Source organism: Schistocerca serialis, chromosome 1 (assembly GCF_023864345.2).
Source record: "Schistocerca serialis cubense isolate TAMUIC-IGC-003099 chromosome 1, iqSchSeri2.2, whole genome shotgun sequence".
Classification (NCBI taxonomy): domain Eukaryota; kingdom Metazoa; phylum Arthropoda; class Insecta; order Orthoptera; family Acrididae; genus Schistocerca; species Schistocerca serialis.
Window position 1 is genome coordinate 483288905 of NC_064638.1, and position 24855 is coordinate 483313759.

The window sequence follows — 24855 nt, forward strand, 5'->3', positions numbered from 1 at the left end:
TGTGACATGAGCCATGAATTGTGTTGCCACATTTCAGGCTGTTTCCTTCTCACATTTTCTTTCAGGCATCGCAACACATTCCGATGGTACCATGGTTTAACAGTTTGTTCCTATGGTGTGAGTTCATGATGAACTGATCCTTCAAAGTCAAAGAAAACTGTCGGCATGGCATTGACATTTGGCCTCATCTGATGGGCGATTTTTGGTCTAAGAGAAACCTTCCTGACTCACTGTGAAGACTGAACCTTGATCTCAATATCATCATAATAGACCCACATGTCATCAGCAGTTATGATTCTGTTAAGACACATGTCATTCTCATTTGCACGATCCAAAAGCTCTTCACAGGTTGTGAAGTGAAGGTCTTTCTGGTCCTGATTCATGAGCTGTGGGACGAAATTGGCGACAATACTCTGCATTCCAACTTAGTGTTAGGATTTCATGGCATTATCTAACTGAAATGTTACATTCTTCTGCAGTCTCTTGGACAGTTGGTCTTTGATTGGGACACACAATTTTGTTGACTTTCTGACATAAGCGTAGTTGGTAGATGTTGAAGGGTGTCTGAATGAGGGTCGTCTTTAACTTTCATCTAGTGATTTTTTAAACTGTGTAAACCATTAATAACACCGAGTATGGCTTAAACACTCATCACCATAGGCTTCCAGCATCATTTGGTGTGTGTCTGGAAAGGTTTTCTTGAGTTTCACACCAAAATTTAATGTGGAGGCATTGCTCCTCTAATTCTGCCATCTTGAAATTTGCAAACTGTGCAACACAAAAGTTCTACTCCATATAGCACTGAACAATAACAGAAATACAACAAATAAACTGTCGGCAGTTACACATTAAACACACGCGTGTGCAGGAATGCCAACCGCATTTCGCTCCAACATATCACTGGTGTGAAATTATGAATCTTACAGATTTTTTCAACACACCTCATACAAATATTTACATATGTCCTTCTGTTATTGTAAACTCATATCCTGTTCTTCATAGGCCTTTACTTTTGTCCTCCCTAGCCAACCAATCTTTTTACACAACAAAAATTCAGTAAAGATTTAACATTGGACAGTAGCTCTCAATTAGGTATGTAAGGATAGTGAAAAAGTAAAAGGCTGAAATACAGTAGTTTCAGTTTTGCTTTAATGTAAGCATGACCAGCAAAATGTTGTTGGTCAGTATAGCTACTTACCAGGTAAGAACATTGTTATAGTAGAAAATTTTTAAATTCTGCATTAAATTTATTTTTGTCATTCAGTAATTGTAAGTATGGAGTGCTGTGCTATATCAGATATTGTAAATATGGAAGTCAGCATTTTTCTGAAAATCAGCAAGTTGGGCTATGATATATAAAACACATTGGTATACAGGGTGTTGATAGTGTAAGTAATTCTGAACAAAAAATGTTATATGAACATAGGTCCACAAATGATTCGTTTGGGAGGTATGGGTATTGAAAGGAGCTTTAATTCTGCAAAATTGATGTGCACAACGTGAACATATATGCAGTACAACTGAACCGCAATGTGATTTTCTTGAAAACAATGTTACAGAGAAGTACACTTATGTTACACATTTTTACATAATGTTTATTTACTTTGCATTTAGTACATAATGCGTTACAACATGCACGTTAGTGTGTGGTTGGTTCCTAATCAATTCGGCAGCATCCATGATGCAACGAAGCAGTTCTTCTCATGTATTTACCTTCACATTGTGCACCTCTGATTTCATCCAACCCCATAAACAGAAATCTAAAAGTGTAAGGTCAGGTGAACTCGGAGACCAGTTAACAGCATTGGCATGGCCAATCCAGCGATTAGGGTAGGTGTGGTTGAGATGGCCCCTCACACATTAGGTAACATGTGGAGAGGCACTGTCATGTTGAAAGTACATTCCAGTTCGCTCGGCTAAAGGAACATCTTCCAATAGTTCCACAAATGAATTTCCCAAAAAGGCAAGTACCTCTCTCCCGTCAATCACTGAATGATAATAAATGGACCTATTAAAAGGTTACCGATCGTGCCCCACCAAACATTTATGGCGAAATGAACTTGGAAATGCTATCCACTGAAGCATGTGTATTTTCCCGTGACCATCGATGATTATTACTTGTGTTGTTTATTCCATGTCATGAAAACTGGGCTTCGTTAGTGAATAGTATGTATGGAAGCAAATGAGTATTCTCAATTACCCATTGACAGAATTGAAGCCATTGGGCATTGTTGCCAATGTGGAGATTTTAGACACACTGTATATGAAATGGATACTGGTTTTTCGCATGTAACGTTTCCCATACAGGTGTCTGTGGGACATTCATACACAGGGACATTCTTCATATGCTCGTACTGCGACTTCACTCAACACTTCCAATAATTTCTTCCTGTTCTTGCAAACTTTGTTGACGTGCACGCTTGGACAAAAAATGTCTACTTGGAAGAGAGCCTGTTCCATGCAAAATGATAAACACTTTGGTAAACACACTGCGATCAGGTAATCATTGAGTCAGAAAGCACCTGTGGTAGTCTTCTCTTGTAGCGGTAGCACTATCATCACAGAAGCCATAAACATACACCATATCTGTGTATTCCTCATTACTGTAGACATGTGGCTTTGTTAGCAGTGCTTGTATGAACACAGTTAATGCCATACACTACACAGCTAACCGATCTGTCAACTGTGCAAGCAACAGGTGATTGTACTAAGTACTACGTACGTCACATGACCATAATACGTGGTAGGCTGCATAGCATAAACATGGCATACACTTATGTATTGTTTGTAAGAAAATCACGTTACGGTCCAGTTGTATTGTGTATATGTTCATGTCGTGCACCTCAATTTTGCAGAATTAAAGTTCCTTTTAATACCCATACATTCCTAACCAAGCATTTGCAGACCTGTGTTCGTATAACATTTTTTGTTCAGAATTACCGTACTTTTACTATCACTGTCTAAAATATATTGACCTTTCCTCCCCAAACACCCTGTATATCTTTGCAAGATACTGAAAATAACTGAAGAAGCCATCCTAGCACCTTCTAAGGTATGAATGTTTGCGATGATTGTAAGAGTAAAACAAGATAAATTGAGTTTCTGTGCAAGTTTTTTTACAGTCTCATTAAAACTGAAGTTTTCATCAACATGAATCCTGAGTATTTTGTAGATATTCCTCTGTCTATTGTTATGTCATCCAATACCATATCTAGATTTAAATTTTGTCTTATTTTCCCAAATTTTGTGTCTTCTTCTCCTTGAAATGTTTCTGCTGATCCAGGTTGTTCACAGAGCCTCCTCCAAGCTTCTCATTTCTTCCATAGTTTTATCATTCAGCATTTCCTCCCACTGCAGTCCTCTTTGGTTCACATCATCCTACACCTGGTATCTCCTTCTTGTTCATGGTCTTCCAATTGATCTCCTTCCAGATTCTGTCAATTCTATGGATCTTCTCAGAAGTTGTTCTTGTTCCATTCTTGTAACATGCCCAAATTGTTTAAGCCTATTTCTGTCCATAGTTTCTTTTAGGGGATTGACCTGAAGGGTTTCATTTTTTGTCTCATTCCTTAGCCTGTCGCTTCTCACCTTATGCAGTATCCCTCATAGAAAGCACATCTCTGTCACTTGTATTCTGCTTAGGTCTTTCTTTGTTAGAAGTCCAACATTCTGATCCACAGGTGAGGATTCACAGGTGATAGGACTTGTATGTCATGATCTTTGCTCTGGCAGGTATTTTCCAGTTTCTAATTACATGCAATGTTCAGTAATAAAATTTTGAACAGTTTTCAGTCCTCTCTGAAATTTCATCCTTGATGTTTCCATTGTTGGTTAATTTAGTTCCTAGATACTTGTAAGCATCTACTCCTTCAATAATTTTTCTGTTACAACTTACATTCTCAGTCTTTATCATTTTTTCCTGCTGATTTTCATTACCTCATCTTTTGTTAAGCTTATTTCCATGCCTGCTTCTGCAGTTACTCTCCACCAGGTATTTAGTTGTTCTTCCAATTTCTGCTCATTTTCTTGCCTTTGATTCTCGTAACAGCTTCTGTTGACCCCTGATGAACTATCCTTATGGTGTTGTCCATGATTATATCAACGAGCCCTTTTGACCCTGTCTGTCTGTTCTAAATCACTCTGATTTCTTGTCATCTGTCATTATGCAGTTCAGGCATTTTATGTAAATGTTTCCAATTCTGAATTGTGTTCCTTTTGACAATTCCAGTCTGTTCAGATCTTGCCATATCTCTTCCCTTCTTATAGGGTATAAGCCTTTTTTGTATCTGTTAATGCAACTACAATATCTTTTCCAAATCCCCATTTATTTTCTACTGCCTGGCTAACTGTAAATACAGCATCTATAATTGGTCTTCCAGGTTGAAATCCTTGTTGTTGCTGTCAGTTGTTTTCTATCTTGTTCCTGATTTTCTGTAAAAGTATCTTTTCATAAATCTTCATGCAATGGTAGAGTAATGCTATTCCTCTGTAATTCTCACAGAGCGCTTGTTAGTCTTGTTAAAATAGGTACAATAATTACCTCTGTCCAATCAACAGGAATCTTTCCATACATCCATACTATCCTCATTATTCTACAAAACCACTGAATTTCAATATGTCATGCATTTTTGATCATTTACACTATGATGTTGTCTGCTCCAGGAGCTTTGCCATTTTTCAATTCTAATACAGTTCTCTCTACATCCAACACCTGCAGATATTCTCTCTTTCCTCTGTGATACTGTTACTTTTTTGTACTCCTCTGTTTCATTGTGTTTTTTTATTTCATCCTGTCCTTCATGTGGATTTCGGAAATATTCTTTCCAATTTTCATAATCTCCCTTCCACGTGGATTTTTCTTCTTTATTGATGACTTATGAAGTATTTTCTTTTTGCCTCCTTCCATTACCTTATATGCAGTGCATTATCTTCTTGTCATCCTTAAAATTCTTTTATATTTCTTTTGCGTTTTTTTTCCCAAGACACCTTCTTAGGCAATGCTACTATTTTCCTTTCTGCTCTGCATAATTGTATGTATCTCATCTTACTTACATTGAATGTAGACCAGTTGGCATTGAATCAAAAGTGGATCTGTTTGAGAACTTAACTAGTAGTTGTTTGCAGCAACTGATTTGGCACCCTTATCATCACACCAACATAATCTGCTTGCAGCATGATGTTGGCTGCATTATCCTAGGTGTGAATGTAATTTACAAGAGTGGTTTGAAAAGTTATTGGAATGGAATAGAAAAAAAGTACTTACATCACTGAAACTATTTTTATTTTTCAATATAGTCTCTATGTAGATTAATGCACATGGTCCAGTGATGTTCCAGTGCCTTGATCCCATCTCAAAAATTAGTTTCCTCCAGGCCTGCAAAATATTTGTTAACTCCAGCTATCAATTCTTCGTTTGAAGTGAATCTTCATCCATCAAGAAAAATTTTCAGTTTTTGGAAGAGCGAGAAGTCTGACGGAGCCAGATCAGGTGAATAAGGTGGGTGCACCAACAATTCATACCTTAGCTCGTTTAATTTTGCCATGGCAATGGCGCACGCATGTGGGCACGCATTGTCTTGATGGATGATGACTTTCTTCCTTGCTAAACCTGGCCTTTTTTCGTGTATCTTTTGTTGCAATTTGTCCAAGAGGTTAGCATAATATTCTCCAGTAATTGTTTGCCCAGTGGGGAGATAATGTACAAACAGAATCCCCTTCGCATCCCAGAACACTGATGCCATGACCTTACCAACTGAAGGAATTACCTTTGCTTTCCTTGGTGGTGGAGAATCAGCATGTTTCCACTGCTTCGTCTGTTATTTTGTCTCTGGGGTATAGTAGTGCACCCTAGTTTCATCTGCGGTCACAAACCAGTGCAAAAACTCTTGTTTGTTTCTCCTAAAACGGGCCAAACGTTGTTCCGATATGTCCATTCTCATGTGTGTTTGATCCAGCGTCAAGAGTTGCTGCACCCATCTTGCAGATAAATTTTCATTTCTAATTCTTCAGTTAAAATGTGATATACCCTTTCAGATGATAACTGGAAAGCACGAGCAATTTCACGCACTTTCAACCGGCGATCCTCCATGAACATTTTGTGCACTTTTGCAGTGATTTCTGGATTGGTGACACATTTTGGCCAACCACTGTGCAGGTCATCATCTAAGCTCTCGTGACCAAATTTAAATTCATTTGTCCACTTGGCAACAGTCAAATGTGAAGGTGCAGAGTCCTCCAGTGTATTCTGGAAATCAGCATGAATGTCCTTTGCTTTTATACCTTTCTTTATGAAGTACTTAGTCACTGCTCAATCTCAATTTTTTCCATCTTCGCAAATCCCTATGTGGGAACAACAGTACCACATCACCACCACAGCTCTCTTCCAAGAGCACTGACGTGGCACATGTTTACAGGCAAAAATCCAATGAATATCATGTGAACAACTTGTTGCACTAGTGCTGACCTCTCATAGTGATTCCGAGAACTTTTCAAACCACTCTCGTATATAGACAATAAATAATATAGGACCAAGAACTCTTATTCCCACCTTTTGGGTATCTGATACTAAACTGATTTTGTGATTGGAAGAAGCTGACATCAGAGCTACAATTTGTGTTCAATTTTATAGGTATAATTCAAACCATTTTTTCCCTGTTCCTTGAATAACTAGTGCTTTCAATTTTTGTAAATGGATACCGTGATTAATGATATCAAATGCTTTGGAGGGATCTAAATGAATTCCTGCTAAGCTGTTTTTATGGTTTCTGATCATTTGTTCAGTGTAGCACATTATTGCTGTTGCTGTGTTTCATCTGCCTGATAGCCATGCAGGTTACTGTTCAGTAAGTTATGTCATTTAGATATTTGTTGATTAAGTGCTTCATCAGTTTTTCTAATATTCTGGAGAATGGCAGAGGGAATGAATATTACTGAATAGTTTCTACCTTATACATGTCCTCGTGTTTTTTCTTTTCTTTTTTTTTTTTCTTTTTTTTAAATTGGCTTTAATTTTGAGATGTTCAGCGTTTCAGGAAACACTGCTTCACTAAGTGATAAGTTGGCAGTTTATGTGAAGGCCCATGCACTCCTCAGAGCAATCATGATTATGACAGCCATTGGCACCTCATCTGCTCCTGCTGACAGTTTAGGTTTCAGGTTTTTATCACTTTTGACACTTCTTTTGTTTGATTTATTTAATGAAGTAGCTGCATTTATGAAAGAGTGATATATTGTCAATGAAGTGTTTTTTTTTCTTTCTTTCTATTCTTTGTAAAAAAAAGTACAGTTTTGAATTAGAACAAGTGGACCTAGCAATTGAATCAAGCAATGGAAAATCCAGGATGGCATGTAAGCGTATTATGAAAAGGAAAGTTGCCACTTAACCCCCCCCCCCCCCCCCCCCCACACACACACACACAAATGCAGCTTGCGCACACGTGACTACAATCTCAGCCAACTGTAGCCACACTGCAAGCAGAGCCAGAGCAGTACCAGTGCATGATGGGAGTGGCAACTGGGTCCAGATGATGAGGAGGAGGAGGCTGGGATAGGGAGGGGGAGGGATAGTAGGACAGGGGTGGTGGACAGTGCAATGCTACTAGGGAACAGACAGGGACAAGGTGGAGAGAGGGCAGGGCAGCTATTTGCAGTTAGACGGTGGTGAGCGGAGAGGTGGGGTGGGGTTAGCAGAAAAGGAGAGAAGTAAAAAGACTGGGTGCGATGGTGGAATGAGGGCTGTATGGTGCTGGAATGGGAACAGGGAGGCTGAATGGGTAAGGACAATGGCTAATGTAGGTTGAGGCCAGGAGGGTTACGGGAATGCAGGATATATTGCAGGGAGAGTTCCCAACTGTGCAATTCAGAAAAGCTGGTGTTGGTCTTGGCCACAGTTTGTCAATGGCCATTCATGCCCACTTAGAGTGCAGCACAGGGCTGCAGCTTAGCTTGTTGATGACATGACTGGTTTCACAGGTAGCCCTGTCTTTGATGGGATAGGTGATGTTTGTGATCAGTCTGGAGTAGGTGTTGGTGGGAGGATGTATGGGACATGTCTTACATCTAGGTCTATTACAGTGTATGAGCCATGAGATAAGGTTTGGGAGCAGGGATTGTGTAGGGGTGGATGAGTATATTGTGTAGGTTCTGTGGATGGCACTGAGTGTGGTTTTTGCCAGAGACTGGTGTGTGTGTGTGTTTTTTGTTGATGAAGGCCTTAACGGTCGAAAGCTATAATTGTGAGATTCTTTTTGTTGTGCCTATCTGTGACTCAGCATCTCCACTATATGGTGAGCAGCAACTTTCCTTCTCATAATATTAAACCAAAGACTATAATTTTTTGGCAGAACAGTTAGGAAATGCAACAGGTCTATTAAAGAGACTACTTACACTATACTTGTACATCCTCTTCAGGAGTATTGCTGTGCATTGTGAGATCCACATCAGATAGGATCGACAGAGGACATTGAAAAAGGTCAAAGAAGGGCAGTTCATTTTGTACTATTGTGAAATAGGGGAGAGTACCAAGGATAAGACACTTGAATTGGGGTAACAAACAAAGGTGTTTTTCAGTGAGTCAGGTTATTCTCATGAAATTTCAATCACTATCTTCCTCCTCAGAATGTGAAAATATTTTTTTGTCAACCAGCTACATAGAGAGGAATGATCATAATAATAATATAAGGGAGATCAGGGTTTGCACAAAAAAATGTGTGTTTTTTTACACGCTGTTTGAAAGTAGAACAGTAGAGAAATAGCTTGAAGGTGGTTCAGTGGATCCTCCGCTGGTCATTTAATTGTGAATTGCAGAGTAATCATGAGGCTACACGTGTAGATTCTGATTTTGCTGTCTGTATATAGACTGGTGAGCATTCATCAGAGGATCTCAAACTACCACTTAGCCTAAAGAACCACTATGTGCACTCCACAAGTACTCTGCTACTTGAGTAGCTGCTTCCTCTGTGTAGTGCACCCCTGTCGTATCCAAGGGCAGTCTTACAATTCCTCACACCATACTGCAGGTCCAGAAATTTGCACCCAAGACCATCACAGAATTGACTGAGCCTTTGGTTGATAACCTTCACTTGGCTCTAAAACAAAGGAACCCTATCAATTCTGGAAAAAGTCTTGAAATTGTGGCTCTGCGTGCACCTGGCGGATGAAGCCAGCTGTCTTTACCACTTCTACCATCCAACTGTATGAAATGATGATGGCCTCAGAACCCATGTGACAGGTATCGTTGGTGCCAATGTGAGCCACAATTTGCAGACCACTGCACCCTGTATGCTTGATAGCAACAGATAGGACATCCTCCATATCTTGAATGAGGCTCCCCCAGCAGATATAATAGGTGCACATTGGATTTCTTTCCACTGCCTGTTTGAACTGAGGATGGCCTCAGAACCGAAACAACAGACATTACTGCTTATGTGAGTCACAGTTTGCAGTCTAGTGCTCCCTGCACGCTCAATAGCCACAGGCAGGGCCTGGTCCATATCTTGTACGACGTGCCCCGGCAGACATACCAAGTGCACATTGGATTTCTTTCTGGTCCTGGATGCTCTTAACATTGGAAATTCCAATAATTAGACAACTACCTCCCCCCCCCCCCCCCCCTCTCTCTCCATCCTATCTGTCTGCTTGGACCCTACTTGTGAATGCAACTAGGAATGAGGTACTTTAGATAATCCATGGTACACACCTTGAAGTTGCTTGTGGAGTAGAGGTGAGGTAAAGTCATTGTATGACTGCAATTGTGTATGGACTTAAATGAGGCCTATTGTTGAGGTGACCTCCTGATTGAAGATACCTGATATGTATTCAAATTTGCATCATCACTCCCATTTCGGATCTCTTACATGACATTTTCCAGTGGTGCACAAGAGAATTTCTATAATAAATTACTCATCCACTGGTACTGAGGTGATGTTATGGCATAGGAGTACAATTGAAGTTCAGTAAAAAGTTGTACGCTAACAGGACACAACTAATTATTGTTCAGTAGTGTAGGGAATCTTCCCTCTTCGTCTTCCTAATTTTCTGTTCTCAGATTTATATAATTCTTTTTTTTCTGTGCAAAGATTAATAAGTGCTGTTTCTCACCACGCTGCATCATATTCCTTTGATGTTCTATCATTTCCTTTTACTTGCATTTTTGGCTTTTTCCATCCTTATTGAGCTGTGCGATGATGGCTGTCAGAACCCACAACATATATTCATAAAGTGTGCTGGGAGTAACAGCAAGTGAATCAATGATTAATAATAGCCTAAAAATTTTGGAAAGATTACAAAAAAAGTTCTCAGAAAAATATATGAAAAAAATTTTGAGTACTAAAACAATCTGTGTCACAACAGTAAAATATCTACCACTGAGGAAGTGATATCCATTTGTATGAACAGTGCTGGAATGCATATACACTAAACCAAAATATTATGATCACTGCGCATCGGAGATCGAATGCCACCTGGTGGTGTAGCAGGCATGTGATGCAGCAAAGACAGTAAATTAATGGAGTAGAGATTAATGGTGAATCATTGTTGTGACAATATTAGGGAGAAAGCCACAGGCATAAATGACACTTGCAAAGGGCGGATTGTCATGGTCTGGTGCCTGAGAACAAGCATCTCGGAAATAGTGAAGTTGGTCAGCTGTTACAGAAATTGGTTGAAGGATGGTGAAACCGTGAGCAGGCAACAACGGGCTCATCACAGAATGGGGAGGTCAGAGGCTTGCCTGTTCTGTAAAGCCAGCAGCAATCTGTGCAAATCTGGTGACCGAGTACAGTACTGATGCAGACACAAGTGTTTTGGAGCAGACTGTTAAGTGCACGTTGGGGATCGTGTGGCCCCACAACAAACCACCCTTACGTATCGCTATGTTGGTCCAATGACACTGTCAATTACAAATTCAGGGGACATACAGTTATTGAGATTGAACCTTAAATAAAAGGAAATTTGTCACCTAGTTGGATTAGTCATGTTTCTTGTTACGCTTCGTTGGTGGTCACACCTCCATCCAGGCTAATGGTTGCTTTTAACATGCACTCTACCACTAACACAGGCTGGTGGGGGAAAATTTCATGCTTTGGGGGCTTTAGCTGGTCTTCCATGGGACTTTTGCAAGTAGTCAAAGTCACCAGGACAGCTGTAGACTGTGGGAATGTCAGTGCAGACCACATGCATCCCTTCATGCTTGGTGTCTTTCCCAACAAAGATGACTATCTTCCAGCAGGATAACTATTCATGTCCCATATTCAAAATCATACTATAGTGGTTTGAGGAGCACAAGTGAACTCACATTGAAGTCTCGACAACCAAATTTTGCCTGATCTGAACACAGTGAAACTTATCTGGGATGCGATCAGGAACCACACCCACTCCCACAAACCATCAACCCATAATTTATAGGAATTGGGTGACATGCTTAGACATTTGGGCCATAAGCCTCTGGAAACCTACCAAGGACTTCTGTTCCATGCAGAATTATATTGCATTCCAAATGTGGACCAACATGCTGTTAAGTAGGTGGTGTATTATTTGGCTCATCAGTGTATAAGCAATCAGTGGTAAATTGTAACTACAATAATTATACTACGCTGCACTTCAACACTGTAATTAAGAGAAAACCTGTTAGACTTTTGGTTCATACAGTGGCAAGCATTTTAGTGTAAGACAAGTTAATTTCATTGTCAGGTATGCAGACAAAGAATATAAAAAGGGCATGTTAGGGTATCTTGGTATGGAGACTGGAGACAAAGGATGGATCTTGTAAAAGGTATTCCTGGATCTCTTCTACCTTTCTTTTTGTCACCCTCCTTTTTTTTTTTTTTTTTTTTTTTTTTTTTTTGAAGCGAAGTACACCTTGTGATAGCTTGTTTTGGAGTTTACACACATTTTAGGGTAGGGACAGGAACAGCCAGTAGAAGTATGTGTAGTCATATTTACAGCATGTAAAATTTAAGGAGTGAAACCACTCCCCCCCCCCCCTCCCCCCTCACACACACACACACACACACACACACACACACACACACACACACACACACACATACATGTCAGCTGGAATTTGTAGTGGTGTGTGTGTGTGTGTGTGTGTGTGTGTGTGTGTGTATGTGTGTGTGTGTGTGTGTGTGTGTGTGTGTGTGTGAGAGAGAGAGAGAGAGAGAGAGAGAGAGAGAGAGAGAGAGAGAGAGAGAGAGATTTCTCTATAAGGCAGCAAAGTTATACCTAGTTTGCCTATCGATTAGTAGCACTTCAACTATTTGATGAGGTGTTACCTTTATCCCATAAATTATGTATATTCCAGCAAGGATTTTCAATTGCTGCATTTGTAATTGTGTTTATGTTTACAATGCTGAACCAAGGATGATTTTTCCATGCAACAAATGTTCACTGATTTATAGGTTTATCAGTAAGGAGACAGGTCTTAGGTGAGGCACTGGAATTTGTCTTCATAGCGAACATCTCAGTGCTTGACGAAGTGGAACATATGCACTGTGATTCAGTTCCTTGCCTTGTGAAACACAAACAGAAATTATGTGTGTAATTTATTGTGTACAGGTGCTGTTATCTACGTTTTTCTCTATTGCAACAACAGTTACAACAGAAATAAAACAATTATTTACTGATTACCGATTAAAAGCTTATGTGATCTCTTGTCCATACTGTGACAACTGTTGTACAAAAACTGTCATGACACCGTGATCTTCAGTCTGCTCTGGCTTTGTGGACAAAGAGATACATGGCAATTCTTAAACAATCAGGAATTTCATTTCTCATAGTACAGCAAGGTGCTTTAACCAGCCTCCAGCCCACTTCCTTCCTGATACTTTGTAGTTTATTTATTTTTCAGTTGTTTGTGAATGAACTGAATTTCTCCTGGTCTCAAAAGCAATACCATCCTTGGAGGGTACAATATATTGCACAATATACAGAGTTGACTGTCAAACGTTCTGCAGTCTAGGTCCATATATTGTGCAAACTGTCAATACCTGCTCAGTATTATTGCACAATACATGTTGAGTATGTGGGGCCCCTTTAGATATGTGACAGTGGTCTAACACATAGAACACGGGTGCAGGCGGGCTGCCCTGAAGGAGGGAGCTGGGGCTTGTTATCCTGCACTTACTGGCACCCCTCAGACAGTCTAAGTTCTCATTTATTCAACTGTCACATTATAGTCTCTACACTATAGTTGACTTTGCATGTTTTGTTTATCAAATATGGTAGTGCTATCTGGAAACAGGATATTTGCTTATGACTCATTATTCAGATCAAGATAATTTCTACACAGAAGGAACATGATTGGTCCAAGAATGAATTCTTGAGAGTCTCTATTTCGCTGCTTTTCAGCATCTGAGAAATGTGTTCTAATTTATTATTAATTTTCTGTTTTATACATACCTTTTTCTCCCAGTTTGTCAAATGCAAGGTGAACTGTTGTAATGCAGTGCTTCTGATATCATACTTTTGAAGTTTTTACAACAGAGTTGTGTGGTCTATGATGTCAAAAACTGTATTCATCTTAAAAAAAACAGTAACATTTTGATATTAGTCCAGTATCTGTAAATGATACTGTAGACAATTATCAATGGCAATAGTGATAGATTTAGTTTTTCTAACTTTATACTGGGCATCAGTGAGAATTCTATTTTCTGCCCAAGAATTCTTTTGTTTGTTACATATTAAAATTATTTCTTCAATCATGTTCTAGTACTCCTGCCCTTAATCAGACTGCTTTTTTTTTTTACATCATAGTTGCAATAGATATTTCTCTCCAGTGTCAACTGGCAAGATGCACACAACACACCTCACGTTACTCCACTGAAAAAAATCTTGATGATAGTACAATATGTACTGCTCCCCCCAATGTGTTATGCAGTGTTCAGGTGTGCTGAGGCTGAAACCACTGTTTTGCCAACATCATAAAAATAAATTATTTGATCTGATCTCTCTGTGCTTATTCAACAAATTCACCTATCCCAAATTATGCATTTTGAAGAGCAGTGACTAACTACACAACCATGTGTCAGAAATAACAGATTGCTCAAAAAAGTGTGTTCCTACTAGATCATTCTTCTGAATTTGTTATGGAGAGACTTGTATGATAGGAAATGAAAATAAAAAAGCTCTTGCCCAAATATACAAGAATTGAAGGACAGTGAAAATCAGGCTAACCTAAGAATAGTGATTGTAGCAATGATTTGTAAACCAATTAGGACATGTTAAAATATGATACCTAATATTTATAGTCATGCATGGTCGTTTAGGTGTAATTTATATCAGGAGACTAGACTGAGGGAAAGACTGTCAGACCAAATAGTATTTATTAACATAGTATAAGCCAAAATGTTGACTAATATTAATTACACTTGGCAGTTATTTTCCTCTAATGCGATTAATACCCCACATTGAAGCCCATCCAACACAACTGTGGTATCTCATTGTTGCATACAATTAGCATCAGAATAGTTCATGACTGGACTGTCACAGAATATGGACTATATCAGTATTTGTCATGGGAAACATAAAGTTCAGTCACTGATTAACAATACACATATTCTTGTAGTTGTTGGAGAAACTAGAAGAAGAAGAAGAAGAAGAAGAGAAAAAGGGGAAAAAATCTATAGCTATCAACATCCCAAATGTCTGTGTGGTTTTCAGCTTTGCATTAATGTTTATGGGAATGAATGGAATGTTCTCAAATTTTACTCACAATTGAGGCTGTGCATCTTTTAACATAAAGTAATGCACCTTCACTGTAGCATCTCAGATTAATAGCTACTGAATTTTACAGTGGTTTTATGCTACCTAACATGTCTCTCATGGTTATAAACTTCAGCTTTCTTTCAAGCTACTCAAAACTTGTAAACATTCTTCAATGGCAAGTCCTTGTTGGAATATAAATAATGGGAGGGAATGAAAGTAAATATTCCACACATATGAACATTATTAAGAATAGATTTATTGCAGAATTTAATTTGTCTTTCAAGGACATAGTTCCCTTCTTTAAAGCAGTTTCACTGATAATCATTATACCTCTACACAATTTCTTTGCGGAATACTAGCTCTTGGTGATTTCTTGTTACTAACTGTCTTACTGTCTATACCGCATTGTCATCTTTATTCATGGTAGAGTATCTTCTATATTTTTTTTTTTTTTTTAATTTTTGAGTTGTTAAAAGCTTACGATTTTTCTGGAAGCATTGCCAAGCTTTCAGATGATGTTCCTCTCTGTATCTAACTAATATAATAGATAGAGTGCACACATATGTTTAGAATGTGTGTCTGAAGTTTTTCACCTTTTTATTAGCGTTTATTGATGAAGACAAGGTAACAGAGAAGCATTTTTTAAATTTGCACAAAAATATGTCACAGAACACTACAAAGGAAAATATATTTTGATGATAAAGCATGACATCCCGTAAATCTAAACTGTAAATGATGCATATGATGATGGAAATTTGTGGGTCGAATACCAAAAATGAAAAGATTACATGTAACAACTTGTAGTACAATTGGGGTATTGAGCAGCCAACAAGCACATAAAGAAGGCTGAAAATGTTACTAGGCTTTTGGGTGATGTCCTCCTCTAGAGCTGGTCATTTACATGACTACAGTGAACCTAGCAACAGCAGTGTTAAATGAGGTAGTCCTCTGTTCCTAATTCTTCTTTACTGTAGATGCTGTCACAATTAAAATGTATTTGTTTGTTAGTTGTCCATATATTTCATTAATGTTTTTGTTAGTATCAATAAAGCAGCTTTACTGTATGATTAAATGATGATGGCGTCCTCTTGGGTAAAATATTCCGGAGGTAAAATAGTCCCCCATTCGGATCTCCGGGCGGGGACTACTCAAGAGGACGTCGTTATCAGGAGAAAGAAAGCTGGCATTCTACGGATCGGAGCGTGGAATGTCAGATCCCTTAATCGGGCAGGTAGGTTAGAAAATTTAAAAAGGGAAATGGATAGGTTACAGTTAGATATAGTGGGAATTAGTGAAGTTCGGTGGCAGGAGGAACAAGACTTTTGGTCAGGTGATTACAGGGTTATAAATACAAAATCAAATAGGGGTAATGCAGGAGTAGGTTTAATAATGAATAAAAAAATAGGAGTGCGGGTAAGCTACTACAAACAGCATAGTGAACGAATTATTGTGGCCAAGATAGACACAAAGCCCATGCCTACTACAGTAGTACAAGTTTATATGCCAACTAGCTCGGCAGATGAAGAAATTGATGAAATGTATGACGAGATAAAAGAAATTATTCAGGTAGTGAAGGGAGACGAAACTTTAATAGTCGTGGGTGACTGGAATTCGTCAGTAGGGAAAGGGAGAGAAGGAAACATAGTAGGTGAATATGGATTGGGGGGAAGAAATGAAAGAGGAAGCCGCCTTGTAGAATTTTGCACAGAGCATAACTTAATCATAGCTAACACTTGGTTCAAGAATCATAAAAGCAGGTTGTATACCTGGAAGAATCCTGGAGATACTAAAAGGTATCAGATAGATTATATAATGGTAAGACAGAGATTTAGGAATCAGGTTTTAAATTGTAAGACATTTCCAGGTGCAGATGTGGATTCTGACCACAATCTATTGGTTATGAACTGTAGATTGAAACTGAAGAAACTGCAAAAAGGTGGGAATTTAAGGAGATGGGACCTGGATAAACTGAAAGAACCAGAGGTTGTAGAGAGTTTCAGGGAGAGAATAAGGGAACAATTGACAGGAATGGGGGAAAGAAATACAGTAGAAGAAGAATGGGTAGCTCTGAGGGATGAAGTAGTGAAGGCAGCAGAGGATCAAGTAGGTAAAAAGACGAGGGCTAATAGAAATCCTTGGGTAACAGAAGAAATATTGAATTTAATTGATGAAAGGAGGAAATATAAAAATGCAGTAAATGAAGCAGGCAAAAAGAAATACAAACGTCTCAAAAATGAGATCGATAGGAAGTGCAAAATGGCTAAGCAGGGATGGCTAGAGGACAAATGTAAGGATATAGAGGCTTGTCTCACTAGGGGTAAGATAGATACTGCCTACAGGAAAATTAAAGAGACCTTTGGAGAGAAGAGAACCACTTGTATGAATATCAAGAGCTCAGATGGCAACCCAGTTCTAAGCAAAGAAGGGAAGGCAGAAAGGTGGAAGGAGTATATAGAGGGTTTATACAAGGGCAATGTACTTGAGGACAATATTATGGAAATGGAAGAGGATGTAGATGAAGATGAAATGGGATATACGATACTGCGTGAAGAGTTTGACAGAGCACTGAAAGACCTAAGTCGAAACAAGGCCCCGGGAGTAGACAACATTCCATTAGAACTACTGATGGCCTTGGGAGAACCAGTCATGACAAAACTCTACCATCTGGTGAGCAAGATGTATGAGACAGGCGAAATACCCACAGACTTCAAGAAGAATATAATAATTCCAATCCCAAAGAAAGCAGGTGTTGACAGATGTGAAAATTACCAAACTATCAGTTTAATAAGTCACAGCTGCAAAATACTAATGCGAATTCTTTACAGACGAATGGAAAAACTGGTAGAAGCAGACCTCGGGGAAGATCAGTTTGGATTCCGTAGAAATTTTGGAACACGTGGGGCAATACTAACCGTACGACTTATCTTAGAAGAAAGATTAAGAAAAGGCAAACCTACGTTTCTAGCATTTGTAGACTTAGAGAAAGCTTTTGACAACGTTAACTGGAATACTTTCTTTCAAATTCTGAAGGTGGCAGGGGTAAAATACAGGGAGCGAAAGGCTATTTACAATTTGTACAGAAACCAGATGGCAGTTATAAGAGTCGAGGGGCATGAAAGGGAAGCAGTGGTTGGGAAAGGAGTGAGACAGGGTTGTAGCCTCTCCCCGATGTTATTCAATCTGTATATTGAGCAAGCAATAAAGGAAACAAAAGAAAAATTCGGAGTAGGTATTAAAATTCATGGAGAAGAAGTAAAAACTTTGAGGTTCGCCGATGACATTGTAATTCTGTCAGAGACAGCAAAGGACTTGGAAGAGCAGTTGAATGGAATGGACAGTATCTTGAAAGGAGGATATAAGATGAACATCAACAAAAGCAAAACGAGGATAATGGAATGTAGTCAAATTAAATCGGGTGATGCTGAGGGGATTAGATTAGGAAATGAGACACTTAAAGTAGTAAAGGAGTTTTGCTATTTAGGGAGCAAAATAACTGATGATGGTCGATGTAGAGAGGATATAAAATGTAGACTGGCATTGGCAAAGAAATCGTTTCCGAAGAAGAGAAATTTGTTAACATCGAGTATAGATTTAAGTGTCAGGAAGTCATTTCTGAAAGTATTTGTATGGAGTGTAGCCATGTATGGAAGTGAAAAATGGACGATAACCAGTTTGGACAAGAAGAGAATAGAAGCTTTCGAAATGTGGTGCTACAGAAGAATGCTGAGGATAAGGTGGGTAGATCACATAACTAATGAGGAGGTATTGAATAGGATTGGAGAGAAGAGAAGTTTGTGGCACAACTTGACTAGAAGAAGGGATCGGTTGGTAGGACATGTTTTGAGGCATCAAGGGATCACAAATTTGGCATTGGAGGGCAGCGTGGAGGGTAAAAATTGTAGAGGGAGACCAAGAGATCAATACACTAAGCAGATTCAGAAGGATGTAGGTTGCAGTGGGTACTGGGAGATGAAGAAGCTTGCACAGGATAGAGTAGCATGGAGAGTTGCATCAAACCAGTCTCAGGACTGAAGACCACAACAACAATAAAGTGTGTGATAAAATAGCTGTCATACTAATTTTTTTGTTAGTGTCATCAAAGTGCCTAATAGAATAGTTGTCTCAATGTGTTCCATGTGAATCTGTGTGACCATTTGTCTAACTTTGTACACAGAGTTCCTGATTAGTAGCTGTAATATCATGTTTTTAATATTAATGTTGCAGTTCCATTTTTTTATAATTTATTGTTAATCATCTGGTTACATACGATTGATTGTACTCTCCCAGCTTTCAAAAGCTGTGTTAAAACAGTCATCATACATTAATTTCTGAATTATAATTATAGTATATGTCACTTATGAACTTTTATGGCTTTAGTGCATAGTTATAACTAAGTGTTAGATAACTACTGGCTTTATTAGATTTGAATTATCCTAATTTATGAGAACTGTGCAAACCACAAACATCAAAATGATGTCTTTCATTTGTAGTTATATTTTGTCATCAATGCTTTGTGTGTGTGTGTGTGTGTGTGTGTGTGTGTGTGTGTGTGTGTGTGTGTGTGTGTGTGTGTTCAAACATTGAGAAGGAGGTAAGAGGACATTATATGGCAGTCTTCCCCTAGATTTCAATAAACTGCGTGAACAAAGCCCCTTTGCTTTTCATTTTCACTCTCTGTCACATTCTTCTTTCAGGAAGATTCATTTGTCAGTAATATTCATCCAAGAGTTTTTCTCCCATCCTCTCCAAATTGTGTGCTACAAACTCATTTCAGCGTGTTTACAAAGTCAATTATTAGTATATTACCTTGTGTATTATCAAATTCTCATTAACAATATCATAAAATGCATTTGTTGTTACCTACCTCAAAATCATATGTCTATGATAGCCAGAAATGAAAAAGTATTCAGTATGCATGTGAAAGATTTGTAGTCCACTGGGTGTCTCAAACCTTTTGGGTCAGATTGAAACAGGTGATAATGGGTCCACTACTGATTATATTGACATTGGGGATCAATGTACAGAAATGCAAATTTGTTGTGTTATGGACACACGCCATAGACCACATAACAACAATGTAGCTCACAGTAACTGTTCAAAGCAATGACCGCCAGTCTCAGTACATGCATAGAAATGGTGCATGCAGTACTGACACACTTTCACGAAGATCCCAGGTGTCTCATGTGCAGTGGAACAGGCAGCAGCTGATAAAAAGTGTAAACCATTGACCACCTGACAGACATACTGTACCCAACTCAGCTCATAATACATGTGTCATGGGATGACTGCACGCATTGCACCAGCCCATTAACCTGTGCCACACATGCACCACTATCCCTTGCGTCAGTTGTCCATTGCATCAGACAGCTGTGCTGTGTCTGTAGTGAAGCGTATTACTGCATTCAGTGCATATGCATAGTCAAAGATGGAATATTTTTCATAATGAGGGTTGGAAGACAGGCATTTAATGTATGGTGCAACAGGACATATTGCCCATGAAGTAGCAAGAATGTGCAGAGATTGCTGTGCCAACACACATTGTTTTAACTGGAAGAAGTTTATCTCCATGAATACCAACTTACGAGAGACAGGGTCATTCACGCCACAGAGAACTGGCTAAAGTTCCCAACAAAGGCATGTCCGAACACCAGAATTTGAAGAGATGATGTTGGATTGTGTGGCAGATCTAGCAATAAGCACCTGTCAACTTGCTTGTGAAATGCACAGTTTGAAAGATACCGTGTGGAGGGAGCAAGTGGAACAGGTATTACATCCCTGTCCTAAAGAATATTTGCAAGCAATGGCACCAACAGATTTTGAGCTCTGCTCTGTTGATGGATTATCTTTCACAGTGGGATGATGGCTCATTCACCTGTAATGGTGTTTCCAACAGCCATGTCTGGAGTGAGGTCAATGCACATGCCTCCCACATCGGTGGCCACCAGCAGTGATTCTCTGTCAGTATATGGATGGGCACTGTCCAAGATCACCTTATAGGACCTTATTTGACTGGTCCAAGTTTCCTGGTGTTCCTGCAAGATGTGCTGCCAAAGTTTTTGGAGACTGCATCCCTTGTTGTCCACATAAGGAACTGGTTTCAACCCTGCATGCATTGAGACTGGCGATCATCACTTTGAGCAGTTACTGTGAGTTAGGTTGTTGTTATTCTGTGTATGTCCAATACACAATAAGTATGCATTTCCAACCATTGGTTCCAAATCTCAATAAAATCAGTTGTGGACCCATAATCACGTGTTTCAATTTGACCCAAAAGCTTTGAAAGGAGGGAAGAGGAGATTAGTGTTTAATGTCCGTTCGACAACGAAGTCATTAGAGATGGTGCACAAGCTCAGATTAAGGAAGGTTAGAGGAGGAAAGCGGCCATGCCCTTTTGAAGGAACCATCCCAGCAATTTACGGAAACTAATGAAAACCTAAATCAGGATGGCCGCATGTGGGCTCGAACCATCGTCCTCCCGAATGCAAGTCCAGTGTGCTAACCACTGTGCTATCCCTCTCAGTGAAAAGGTTTGAGACATCCTGTACATCATCACCATAAGCAGATTGTTGCAACACAATGTGTCATGACTTTACAGTTGTGTGACATTTTAGATCATACATTCTCTTGTATTGTTTTCCATTTGCGGGCAGTAATGGGAATATTTCTGTGGCGAAATATTCAACTTCCACCACTACCACTATTACAGGTGTAATTATTCTATCTCATATTATTCCTTTGCACTTGGCTTTATGTGGTCCAGGTGTGTGGATGTTGTTCCAAATCCCGGAAGGCTCACCTTCATTGTGACATTCACAGAACACAATTGGTGAATGAATGACAGAAGATTTAGCATTTTCATTCTGGGTTCACACTAATTTGTTCAGCTTAATGTGAAACTTAATTATTTCAAGAGACTGCTTCCTAGAAGGCCATGTTAGAAAAACTTCCTGTTTGTTTTTGATCAAGATGTACTTCTCATCTGAAAAAATTCAGGTCAGTGGACCTGAACCTCACGATACAAAAAATTATAAATCAGTATGAATGATTGGAGCGATCTTCCATTAATAGTTGTTTCTGGGTTTGCTAGGATGTGTTACCTCAACTGCTTATGTGTATTTAAGCTCATTTATTGGTGAATTTAGATAAATATTGCAGTAATGTCTTGCAGATCTCTTTTTATTCTTTGGTTGTAAGATTTCACACCAGTCATTATTTGGTGTCATAAACTGAGCATGTATTATATTTTCATTGTTTTGACTTGAATGTAAAATTTATTTTTATTGCTCTACATTTTGAAAACAAAAGTTCAAATTTGCTGTTTGTGTAATTACATTTTCTGTCAAAGCAAGGAATCTCTTTGCAGCTCTGAACAGTACAGTACTGGGCGATGTGGCAGTAGTTCCAGCATTTCTTCAGGAAGCAAGCAGTCACACCAACAGCTCTTGTGGAAGTACAGCTGATTTACAAGGAGCAGGAACAAGCATATTGGAAATTCAACACCAGAAGTCAAACTACACGCAAGCTTGCCAACAGCGCCCATCATCACTGCCAGTGACATCTGAGAGCCGGATACTTCCACCATCTCCAAGCCATTATGTAGCCATCAGATCTCATTCTGCAGAAGACAGGGTTCCACAGCCTTCTTCAACAGGAGGTCCTTCCTTACTTCAGGGCTTAGCATCATCATTAGTGACACCAGCATCAAGTCTCGAGAAACTCAACCGTCTCAAAGATCGACTGTTGCGCTCTGTATCAGGACCACCATCTACAGCATCTGTTTGTGGGGGCTCATCAGTAATATCTCCAGCACCCTCAATACGAAATGGAAGTGGTGGGAGTGATGATGAAAGTACTCCATTAGTATCTGAATCATCAACACCAGGTGCAAGAACATCAAGAGTAGGTGTCACTACCTTCTTTAATGGAGGATTTGGTGGTGCTGATGATTCCGGTGGAAGCAGTCCATCTTCACCACCATCTCCAGAAGACAGGGAAGATAGCCGAAGTCCTAGTCTGAGCCCCAGTTTTGTCTCCCCTCAGTTTGTTGGAGCTACAAGGGTAATGTCAGATAATACCAATTTAGATGCACTGGGAAATGTGTCTGAACACCTTCCATCTTCTCGTGGGTCATCTGCCTCACTTAGCCGAGCAGCTCCAGATTCAGGAAGCAATTATTGTCACTTAGTCACTGTGAGCAGAGGAGGGGCTTCAGAAGCAGATCTGCGGCATTGTGGTAAGTCTTCTACAACAGGAGCAACTATTCAACTACCCAGACAAGATGCACTTGATACTATTGACCCATGGAATAACCCCGAGACAACTGTATGACCACGGTGGATTTCTGATGGCAGCAATAACTGTGCATGACATAAACCAATACTGGAGGTAGAGATGACATCTTTTGAGTAAAAATGCGTACAGTGCCATCAGATTTATCCATGAAGCACAGTCCAGCCAACTAGCAGGAGTTTAATGTACATAATGAATTTATTTATTTTGTCCCATTGTAATTGCTGTTCATTTGTTTAAAGTATTATGACTATATGCTTTTGCAGTTCTGATGACACTCATTTTCTGTTATTAATGGTTCCAGATATGTGAATCATAAGTTACGTGATGAGGAATAGTCACTTCTTTAAAAAGTTCTGCAGTGGTTTTACACAGCCCATTTATAAATAAATTTTACGTTTTCATCATAGTTTCATTTAAACTATTCCTTGCCATAAGAGTGCATTTATTACTATTGAATTTAGTTGTTAGATGTACGAATCTCAACCATTCCAACTATATGTTCAGTGACTTAGATTATTGCATTTAAATACAGAATGCTTTTAATATACATTAAATGTTTGTGTGTATAAATGACAGTGCATTTCTCATAAATACATTACGTATTTTTGTTTTATACCAGTTTCTGTTCGCATCCAAGTCTGTAAGTTGACATGTAGTTATGCTAGTACTGAGTAAGATGTGTTTAAATAACTTGCATGCGTGAAATTTAAATGCTATCATCTGATTTAAGCTAACATTTTCCTTTTCTTTATATTAAGAGAACTGCTTAGTACATTGTACAACAACAGTTATATGTGGCAGCTACATAATAAAGATGATTCAGTAGAAAAATATACCTTACTTTTTAGAGAATGTCTGGTTCATTGCCCTCTCCCATGCTACCAGCCTTAATATGTAGTTTTAAATCCACAAGAAAAAAATATTTGTTCTGTGATTTATTTTTTTGTCTTTTCTCCTATGATAATGATAACAAGGAATTAACAAATAACATATACCTATGACACATATAAACATTATATTAGTATATTATGGAAACTAATTAACAATGTATCTACTTTACATGGTTTATTTAATAAACAGTTGGAAAATTTAGCAAATATTACCAAAAGCGCTGAAATTATTCTTACTCAGTCAGCCCTGTGATATCACAAAGACTGATAAAAAAAATAAACTGTTGAAGATGACTACAACATTGTTAAATTACCATAGTTATATTAAATAAAATTTTATTAAAATGGAGAAGAATTGTTTTTACATTTTAATGGCATAATAATTTGTTAGTAACCTCCCTTTCAGCTCAGCCCATGGTCTTTGGAGGGTTGCTCTGGTTGCAAGGTGAACACCAGAACTGTTCTCAAAGAACCCCATACAAATAAATTCCCATTGGTAGACGTAAACTCCCTGATCTCCTTGGCAACACCTATTAGAAATAAGGATGCAACAGAATTAACTTCAACCACATGGTTGAAAAAAGTATTTGAGGCACATTGTATAACAGCTGCCTTCTTCCCTATGGGGGATGAATGAAATGTATAAAAAAAGTCTGTGCTTAAAAGTAATTAAAAGCTCATTCACAATAAATACATTGAACAGCTGTGCATGTGTGGCTCATAGAAAATTAATGATGATGGTCACCATGTTACATTACTTGTGGTTCGTCAGCACAATAACCAAAATATTGCTAATAGGCATGTTGCAGATGAAGAATCCTAGGTCAGTCCTTTTTGTAAAGTTGAAAAGCAATAGTGTGCTGATGGATAAATTCCAGAGCTGGAAGATGACTGGAGAGAAACAACACACAATCTCTTACTGAGCTTGCCGTGAATAAGAAATTTTGAAGACAGGAAGCCTGGTAAAGAT

General features: G+C 38.8%; 1 protein-coding gene across 7 annotated transcripts in view; it reads left to right on the top strand.

Annotated features, from left to right (window-relative positions):
- LOC126473637 (kinase D-interacting substrate of 220 kDa) overlaps positions 1-23792 on the top strand; it is a 383513-nt gene extending 359721 nt beyond the window's left edge. For all 7 annotated transcript variants that reach the window (XM_050100846.1, XM_050100835.1, XM_050100866.1 and 4 more), the window contains exon 28: positions 22067-23792. In XM_050100846.1, the coding sequence (XP_049956803.1) occupies positions 22067-23031 (965 nt within the window). In that variant the 3' untranslated portion in view covers positions 23032-23792. The remainder of the gene's footprint in view (positions 1-22066) is intronic.
- Positions 23793-24855: the final 1063 nt, after the last annotated feature.